This window comes from Pagrus major, chromosome 9 (assembly GCF_040436345.1).
Source record: "Pagrus major chromosome 9, Pma_NU_1.0".
Taxonomy (NCBI): Eukaryota; Metazoa; Chordata; class Actinopteri; order Spariformes; family Sparidae; genus Pagrus; species Pagrus major.
This window is the reverse complement of record NC_133223.1, coordinates 492,605-502,080: the sequence shown is the minus strand read 5'-3', so window position 1 is coordinate 502,080 and position 9,476 is coordinate 492,605. Positions and strand designations below refer to the sequence as shown.

Below are 9,476 nucleotides of genomic sequence, written 5' to 3'. Positions count from 1 at the left end.
GTGACTTTTGAGCCAGGTCAGCAGGGATATCTTAATCCCAGGAGACTTTCCTGCCACACAGCTCCTGCAGGATCATTTTAGCTGGAAGGATGACAGGTGACAAAAACCCTAACGGGTCATATACAGCACTTACAAATGACAGGATGCCACGTCTAGTTTATGGTGTATTCTTTGCATTAATTCTGTCCTTGAAAACATCTGACTCTGTACACCAGTTCACTCCGAGGACTCTTCCGTCAGGTAATGCATCATGATCAAGGTCCAAATCTTTAACCTCTTTTGCTCTTTCTGACTCAGGAATGGAGGCTAGAACAGTCCTGCTATTACTCATCCATTTTGTAAGATGAAATCCTCCACTCTCACACAGTGCTGTCAAGTCTCTGACCACATCAACTGCTTGCACTGCAAAAAAGGAATTTCAAGAAAGTAAAAAAAGCCTTGTATCAAGAAAATAAGTCTTATTTTTTTGCCCAAAAAGAATATTAATCTTGTCAAGCATGTTTTGATTAGAAAAATTATCTCATTTTAAGAAAGTATGCCTTACTTTTTCTTGTTAAGATATACCAGCTAATTTTGAGCTAGAATGAACCAGAAACAGAGTATAAAAATGTTTTACAATAAAACCCAGTGCAGTGACAAGATTATTTGCCTTATTTTAAGAGTAAGACCATTTGCACAACTTCTCAATTTAAGAATGCCATGAAACAAGGACAATTAAAGGTTTATTATTATTATTATTATTTTCATTGCAGGGCAGAACCTGCTGCTTCATATCTAACATATTAAGATGACAGCAGACTGGTCTATACAACACACAACATAATACAAATAACCATGCTGAATGAAAACTGCATGGCCCATAAACAAAACAAAATGAAAAAATGGCCAAAATGATATGACCCTTGACTCAATTGCATCCTGAATCACAAAAGAACATGCAGTATCCTGCAGCATCGGCATCTGACTGCTAATTGATTGTTCATCTGAAGAAGAAAGAATCATGAAACAACAAAATTGACGGTCAAGAAGCACAGTTTGTGGCAAACACATTAAACAGTGCGCCTTTTACAGTCCATCAGATGAGGCTCTGTGTAGCCCAAGCACATCTCCCAGATAATATTTTGTAGGGACATATGTCACATCCTTGGTTTGGAATCTCTATTGTATATGCCATGTAATTTCCATCATAGCGAACAGTAGTATGCTGCTGCAACTCAAAACAATATAATGATGAGTTAATTACATAGATATTGCTCACAAGTCCAAACTCAGGTAAATCATTGGAATTAACAGCAGTTACAAGTAATGTCTTCTCCCGTATATATTTATTACCATTTAGATTAATCCATTTAACAGACACTGCATTGTCTATGTCATCAGTTCCAAGGAAAGCCCTTGTTTTTTCTTTCAAATACGACATGTTGCGTATTTCTGAAGTTGGTCCCAACGCACACTCGTTAAAAAAAATTGGGTGTTCAGAATAACTTACATTTTGACAACATTCATACATTTGATTATGCCTTATTAAAGACTTGCAAACGTTTCGAAAATTTTGTTTTGAGGCCCAGTGTTTGAAAAAACAATGTTTTGATTCAAATCTCATGCACATGTGACGGACCATTGGTCCCAGGAGTTTTATCTGCGATGGAGCATGAATCAAATCATGCATTTTTGGGGTAATGTTGTTATCAGGGAAAATACTTTTCATATGTTTTAAATGCTGTTCAATTAGTCTTTTAAACTTGCTAATTGTCTGTAGATCAATGACAGGAGCAAACAAAATTTTAACAATTTCTATGAGTTCAAGAATTATTTTGTAGTATTCAGTATCTTTAGCTGTATCAATAAGAAATGGCAATATCTTTAGTAGAACAATCATTTGGCCTGAGGATTGCTTCAATTTATTATCACATGAAGCTAATGTGCTGTAAGCTATAGGGCTTGGTTTGTCTTTGACATCAAGTGGAGAGTAGGGAAATCCAGTTAATGCAGTATTGAGAACATCCAAGTCTAGTTGACCTAAAAGAACTAACTGTTTTAACACACACTTTATTTCCAATGGAGCAATGCCTTCAAGAAATCATTTCCCCCGTTTTTAGCCTGAGTTAACTAGCTGGAGTCCGACCTGCGTTTGCCCCTGCTCTGTCTGAACCGTCTGAACCATGACCTGGTGATACGTCCTGGTTATTGCTCACACCATAATTCAGTGTCTTATGACGGCAGAAACGACTTGCCATTTATCAATTATCACATGAGTGTGCCTCGATTTTAATAATTATAAAGTAATATAAACTTATTTAGATGAATATAATTTGTATAAATGCAAAATAAACTCATTTAGGCTGAGTGCCCACCCCCGCTCCCTCTTGGAAGATGGTACAATCCACCCTTTTTCTCCGCTTGGAGTCTGTTGCAATTTGAATTAGGCCTACACAGCAGCTATTCCGGAGGTCACCTGCTGCTGCTCGAAATGTATTATTCTCAAACATCGATTGTGGATGGATATCAGAGTCAAAAGATGGACAAACTGGACGAGGTTGCAATTGCCACACTCAGAGGTATGCTACAGGGGTTACTTTTATGTTGTGCTGGCGTTGTTTACCTATCTTAACGATTTGTGGATTTGCTAATGGGCTAAAGTTTAGCAGCTTATCTACATCAAAAAACCGGCTGGTGTTGCATTATGATTCCCATCTAGAAATAGGTTAAGTCTAATTAAGCTTTGGGTCCATGTTGTTAATATTAGGGGCTGTAAATGCTGAAAAATGCCTGGTTGTAAAATGTTAAGGGTTAATTGATTAAGCAGTGCACATGCCCAGGCAGGAGCCGGAGCCGTTGGAGCTCTTTTGCGCGCACAGGACCCCGGTTCAAGTCTTGCCACTGACTCGGTGTTTGTTACCTTGGCAACCCCCTCCCCCTCTCCCGACATCAAAGACCTCTTTCCTGGTCCTGAAAATTTCTTGAGGCGGCGGGCTATATGGCTTGTTGTAAATAAAGATGAAAAGGTCAGGTTTGTCTTTCACAGTACAACAGAACTGTTTAACAGTACAACATTTTTCCAATATCACAGTTTAAATCTGGTTCATATACATAAATATGTCATTTGTTTAGACATTTCTGCTTTGAGTCCATTTCAACAGTGGATATAAAATAAAAAAGTGCTTTTTTAATCCCCAAAATGATAATGCTTGAACTAACAAGTAAGAACATACTATGACAAAGTTACTCAATAAATGTTTGTGTCAATGTGTTTTAGGTGGATACTGTTCCCGAAATTCAGCAATCACCCCCCACTGGAGGCAGTGACCTTTCAAAAGAGGAGGCCAATACTTCTAAATTTGTGACTATGTCAAACCCAGAATACATAGTCTTCACAGACAGTGAGCTTGAACAGGTGCGACGCTCCTACTTTGAACAGAAACGGCTGGGGACCGAGCACAATGTGACCCTATCCAAGGAGCTCTTCTGCCGACTCATAAGAAACACTATGACTAACATGATCTCCATCGCAAGAGCCACAGAGGACTCCAGATACCCCACCAAACATGAGGTGAATGACATGGCAAAGCGACTGGTGGATTACTATCCAATGATAAAAGACAGGTCATCAAACAATGAGTGGGTGAGTAGATTTTGTCACTTTTGCTTGTTGCTGGTATGATGTTAATACTGAGATTTCTGTTCATACAGTGCTAAATCGTGACATAAAGTTCAAATGGAGCAAGACATTGCCGAAAGATATAATTAGAATATAAGAAAGTTTGAGCCTATTGTCATTTTTTTTAATGTTAACTATATATGCCTCGCAGGAGCATGTTGCCAAAAAGCTCATGAAGAGACTCTCAAATGTCAGAAGTCCAAAGAAGGCCAAAGGTCCTCCTTCCAAGAAACCACGACAAGAAGTCAGTTCAGACGTTGCAACTACTGACTATGATGGAGATTCCAGTACATCCACCATTATTCTGGAACGGTCACCTGTTAGTCCCATGGGCATCCCAGTAGATCTGTCACCTAGAACCAGCACCCCAGCGCAGAACCGGAACAGCAGTGATGAAGAATGTATGTATCTTATTACATTTAATTTGTCAGTTTTACTTGTTAGTTTGGAAATCTCATGTCCCCTTTCCACCATAACGTTCCTTTAATGTCTTCAGCTTGTTCAGTTGACATCATGGACAGCCAGAAAATCCAAGCAAGACACTACAAGACCCTCCAAGAAATGTACAAGTCCAAAAAGCCAAACAAAGCTGCGGTAACTCATTTGCTGAACATGGAATTTGAGTCTCGAAGACGCTTCATCACCTCTGATGTTTAAAGGAGCAAGACAGAGCAACAAAGATTCTAGAGGCTTACCCTTGTTTCAGAGAACTGGATCATGTAAGTAATGTTGTTGGGTTTTTTTTTTTTGAAGAAGTCATCAGAATGTACTTTTTTTCAGTTTTTTTTTCTTTATCTGAATCTATTTTTCAGGTGCTGGATGAGCTGCAGCGAATCATCCAACCGACCAACTCCCAGTACATATCAGAGATGCAGAACAGATGGAAAACCTTCTATTCAAAGGTCCAGTTTTATGGAGTTATGAAGAAGGCCATGAAGCCTCCTAAAACTTTGAATGGAGGTGAAGTCACAATACATTGACTTGTTCATTTTATATAATAATTAGAGATAGACCGATACCGGTTTTTTTCAGGGCCGATACCGATACCGATTATTAGTAGTCAAGGAGGCCGATAACCGATATTTGGAGCCGATATTCATTTGCAGTAAAAGGGAAAATATTGGCCTTGATGCAGTTATATTATGTCTTAAGTCTTGAACAGCAATATCCTGCTCCTCTCTACAAGAAACTGTCAAAGACAGCTTCAGGACACACTTCATCTAACAATATGTCATTTTCTGCTGCTTGGGATCTCAATCAACACAAAAAAAAGGTAGAGTAAAATAACTTGGTAGTTAAACAGCCATTATTGCCCTACAGTTTTCTCTCAGACAGACGGTGCTTTGCTGTCAGTTTCTGCAGCTTCTCATGTGGCACACACACACACACACACACACACACACACACACACACACACACACTTCTTTATTAATTAACTTTTAACTTTAGTTTTCTTAATTCTCTAGCCATCCCCTCAACGTGCTTCCCTGCAGTAAACTAACTGAATTTTACTCACACACACACACTTCTTACTTTGATCACTGACTATTTCCCTATCAATATTATCAGCATCCTTGTTTCAAGTGATTAAACCGTTAAAAACACTAAATAGCCTGCAGCATCTTCTCTTTAATAATCAGTGTTTATCATAGGAACAGACAGCTGCCGCTAACGTATTGGGCCTCAGAGTAACGTCGTGAGTTGTAGAGTTTCGCTACAGTCTGCTGAGCGTCCAGAGCCAGGAGGAGAAAGCGGACCGGTGGGGCTACCGGCGGGGCTACCGGCGGGCTACGTTACTATCACGGACTATTTCCATATCGATATTATCAGCAACCTTGTTTCGAGTGATTAACAAGCACGTCTGGAGGGACTGCGAGCGGAGAGGAGAAAAAGTTTTGCCGAACGGAACCGGCGCTGTTCCTGGGGGCTCGGTTTCGAAGGTAAGTTAAGGCAGCAGACTCTCCTGAAATTGTAATTAACATCCCAGTCCTCTACACTCAACTAGTAACATGACTGTGAGCCCATTAACGTTATATAAACATAAGCGGCAGCTCTGCTCGCTCGCAGTCCCTCCAGACGTGCGTGTTAATCACTCGAAACAAGGTTGCTGATAATATCGATATGGAAATAGTCCGTGATAGTAGAAGTCTGTGTGTGTGAGAGAGAGAGAGTAAAAACCTAATGAACTCAATTCAGTCCAGTTTTGTTGCAGGGAAGCACGTTGAGGTGAAGGCTGATTAGCATTAGCGTAACGTTAGCCCACCGGTCCGCTTGGCTCTACACGCTCAGCAGACTGTAGCGAAACTCTACAACTCACGTGAGCACTGTGCATGCACAGCTTTCACTGCTGATTGGCTGTTACCTGTGCGTGTAACCAGAGCTTGTAACCAATCAGATGGTGCTGTGGGTGGGACAATGCTGGAGACAGAGTAGCGACAGCAGACAGAGAGGTGCGGCTGCATCAGAGCCAAAATAACCCAGTTTTAAATTGATCTCTTATCGGCCGTCGGATTAAAAAAAAGGCCGATGCCGATATGCGTCAAAATGCCGAATATCGGCACCGATAATCAGTCTATCCCTAATAATAATGTCTCGTAATTATTTGTTATGTTAAAGTTATTTATGGTACCACCTTGTATTGTCCCTTTTCCATTAAACCAGTGGAGCATATCACAGCTGTCTTCAGAGCCATGCCACTGCTCTTTCCGTCCAGCACTTTGCCACCGAAGAAACTGGGCTCAAGCAGCGAGGCTCTTTTCCATGTCCTAGCGGTGAGATTTACAGACTTACTGAAACATTTCATAATATATGTTACAGTTTTTCAGGCATACATTTTATATTAGGTTTAGTTACTTTGAGATAAACTTTTATCATTTCAAAAGCTCCAAAGGGGAAGTGTTTTCCATAGTGTACTTAATGTAGTACTAACATCATTGGAACTAGCTGTGCATTCAGCATTTGCAGTGGGCTTAATACTGAGGGGTTACTGTGACTGTTTGTTTTAAAGTACAATATGATTTCACTAATGTCCTAGTCCAGGTCTTAACTTTATGTTACTTGCAATGTTTTTTCTAATCTTCTTGATTTATTTGTGTCATCTAGACTTCTGAGGATCCTAATGGTTTCATGCAGCAGCGACCCCTGTCTTCTCCGGTTCTGCTCGTTTCTGAGGACAACTGTATGATCGCCATCGGAAAAACACCTGTGACCACCTTCACCATAGACAGACTTAATGAGGGACTTCTCTACGTCATGGCATATTACTATGCCCTGCACATGACCTACCCCAAGTGCATTTCTACACTACTGTCAGTACTGCAGACAGAGGTACTTCAAGATTCAATTCATGAGCAGGATTTGACCCCTCACTACAAAAAAGCGATGGGTGAGTGGAAGTCATTCAGTGAGTGAGTCCCTTTGTCCATCACTCTGCCCCACTCTTCCTGTTGTAAGTATTTCAAAGAAAGATGATGTTCTGTTTAAAAAAAAAGTTCATCACAGTTAGACACATTTGTTGGTGAGATTGAAAACCTTTCCTGTGGGATAATATGCTGCAAAGCAGCTGCAACATGGTGTTTATTGCTGTAGTATGCTGCTACAATAACTGATGGGTTTTTTTGATAGTGAGGTTCAAATCAAAACTGGCTTTTCAATCTGTTAGATTATGATAGCTCTGGAATGTGGAAGTTGTCCTTTTTTGGATGTTGAGTTGAGCAATTGTATTGCAAAGTTAATAAAAAAATATTAAATGAGAAAGTTTTGGTGTCTTGATTTAAGACAACATCACTTATATTTGTTATGCTGTTTTAAGAAATGATGTCTTATTTTAACTACTTTTATGCTCATTATCAATCCCAGATTAAGGTGTCAATTCTTAAATTTAATTTAGTCAAGAGACTTAAATTCTAATTTTAAGTAACTTAATCTTAAATTAGTGTTTTTTTCATTGCTTGTTTTAGAAGAATTCGGGTTAATTTAAGATTTTCTGTCTAGTTTAAAGTCTCATTTTAGTCTTTCAGAGCCAAGAATTTTGGGCTTATTTTAAGAAATCTTGTCAAGCGAAAAAAGCTTACCCCATTGGCAGATTTTTTTGCTTGATATAGGATGATTTGATTGAATATAAGAATTTTTTGCTTCTTTCTAGAAGGGCTGTTTTTGCAGTGTGGGTTTCATCTGACACTGACAAAAGGCAGTCATCTACATAAAAATTGTGCATGCTTTAACTGCAGCAGGTGCCATTTTGTCCTTAGCATCCTCAGCTGTCTTCCTTAATGCAAAGTTGGCACCGCTGGGAGAGGATGTCGCCCCAAACAAGTGCACAACCATTTTGTATTCTTTCAAGGGCTCATTCAGGTTTCCATTTGGCCACCAGAGGAATCGCAGGAGGTCTTGATCCTCTGGTGGTACTTTCACTTGATGATACATTGCCTCTATGTCTGACATTAAACCAATGTGGTCATGTCTGAATCTTGTTAACACTCCTATTAGTGTATTTGTTAAATCTGGTCCTTGTAAAAGTTCTGTATTCAATGACTTGCCCTGATGATGCTGCAAATTCAAAAACTTCGCAAAGTTTCCCTTTTTGGGGGTGATATACCCCATGATTAGGTATGTACCACACACTATCATTTTCAGACACAGTCTCTTCTTTTGGTACTTCCACTGCATACTCTTTACTGATCAGGTCAGACATGAATCTCTGATACTCTTTATGAAAGTCTTTGTTTTTGACAAGTTTCCTTTCCAGGTTTTCTGCTCTCTGGAATTGTTGTGCCCCGGTGGCACAACAATTTCCACTAGAGTTGTGTGTTGTTTCACAAGTTGTCATGTTTTCTGTGGTGCTTTTCTCACTGCTCTTAACAGTTTCATTATCATCTTCCCTTGTGACATGAAGCATGTGTAGGAACACATGTCCATCGCCTCTGCATTCCATTGAGGTTCTGTTCTTGCATTAATTACTCCTCTCATCTGCAAGCTGACTGTTTTCAGGAAAGAGACGCCATGAAGTCTCTCACCTCTTCACCTGACTTGTTTTGCTTTCAATGAAACCGTCAGATGGACGCTTCACAGGAGAACCCCTCGCCTTTATGGATAACCATTTGTCCTCTTCCCCCACTCAAGATATTGACACTCCTTTCTCTCAGGTCGGTTGAGTTCATCATCAAATGAATCCACTACAGAGTAAAAGTACTCTGGGCCTCTTCTCTGTTTTCCAGCCCTCCTGCCCTAATGGTTTACGACTACGCTTCTCTTATCACACATTCCAACCTATAATGGTTTCTGCACTCATCCAGATTTCAAGCAAGTTCTAAAATACCATTAAACCAGGAACTCATCCTCTTAATTTTAACAGATTAGGAAACAGTAAAAGAATTTCATAAAACTGATCTTTTTCCCGTTTCTCTACGATTAAGATTGACTGAGATCAAGTTTTAATGTTTAATCTGTCCTGTGTTCGGTGGAACCACAGCACCTCCTGATGACGAGCTATTTAAGAAATATTCTGTTTAATATGTTTATTGTTATCGCCAGTAAATGTCTCTGATATGTTTTTGTTTTAACAAGTATTAGGCTAGAACTAGGAGAAATATGTATAAGTGATCAATTCTACCAGTTCTACCTACGGTATATTCAAGTGTGTTTTCTTTTACGTTTTAATCAAGTTTTAATTCCTTTTGAATGTTAGTGATTTTAATCATGTCATAAACCTTTTCATGATAGACAAAGTACATCTATTGAGCCATGGTGAGATTCTGTGAAAGGTGAAGCACGGTGTTGAAACGTTTAAAACTATAAGTTTAGTTTTAGTGAGTTCCTG

General features: G+C 39.4%; 1 protein-coding gene across 1 annotated transcript; it reads left to right on the top strand.

Annotated features, from left to right (window-relative positions):
* The first annotated feature begins 2,935 nt into the window (after positions 1 to 2,935).
* On the top strand, positions 2,936 to 7,414 carry LOC141002450 (uncharacterized). The gene is made up of 7 exons (XM_073473786.1): positions 2,936 to 3,005; positions 3,257 to 3,622; positions 3,810 to 4,059; positions 4,155 to 4,377; positions 4,471 to 4,618; positions 6,320 to 6,429; positions 6,761 to 7,414. Exons 2-4 carry the CDS (start codon positions 3,347 to 3,349, stop codon positions 4,313 to 4,315), a joined length of 687 nt encoding a protein of 228 aa, XP_073329887.1. The 5' UTR covers positions 2,936 to 3,005; positions 3,257 to 3,346; the 3' UTR covers positions 4,316 to 4,377; positions 4,471 to 4,618; positions 6,320 to 6,429; positions 6,761 to 7,414.
* The last annotated feature ends 2,062 nt before the right edge of the window (positions 7,415 to 9,476 follow it).

Bases quoted from the DNA above. Each gene is read 5' to 3' on its own strand.
- LOC141002450 (XM_073473786.1), top strand. From the start codon at position 3,347: ATGTCAAACCCAGAATACATAGTCTTCACAGACAGTGAGCTTGAACAG. The intron at 3,623-3,809 runs GTGAGTAGATTT...TATGCCTCGCAG, and splicing joins GGTCATCAAACAATGAGTGG to GAGCATGTTGCCAAAAAGCT. The intron at 4,060-4,154 runs GTATGTATCTTA...TAATGTCTTCAG, and splicing joins GAACAGCAGTGATGAAGAAT to CTTGTTCAGTTGACATCATG.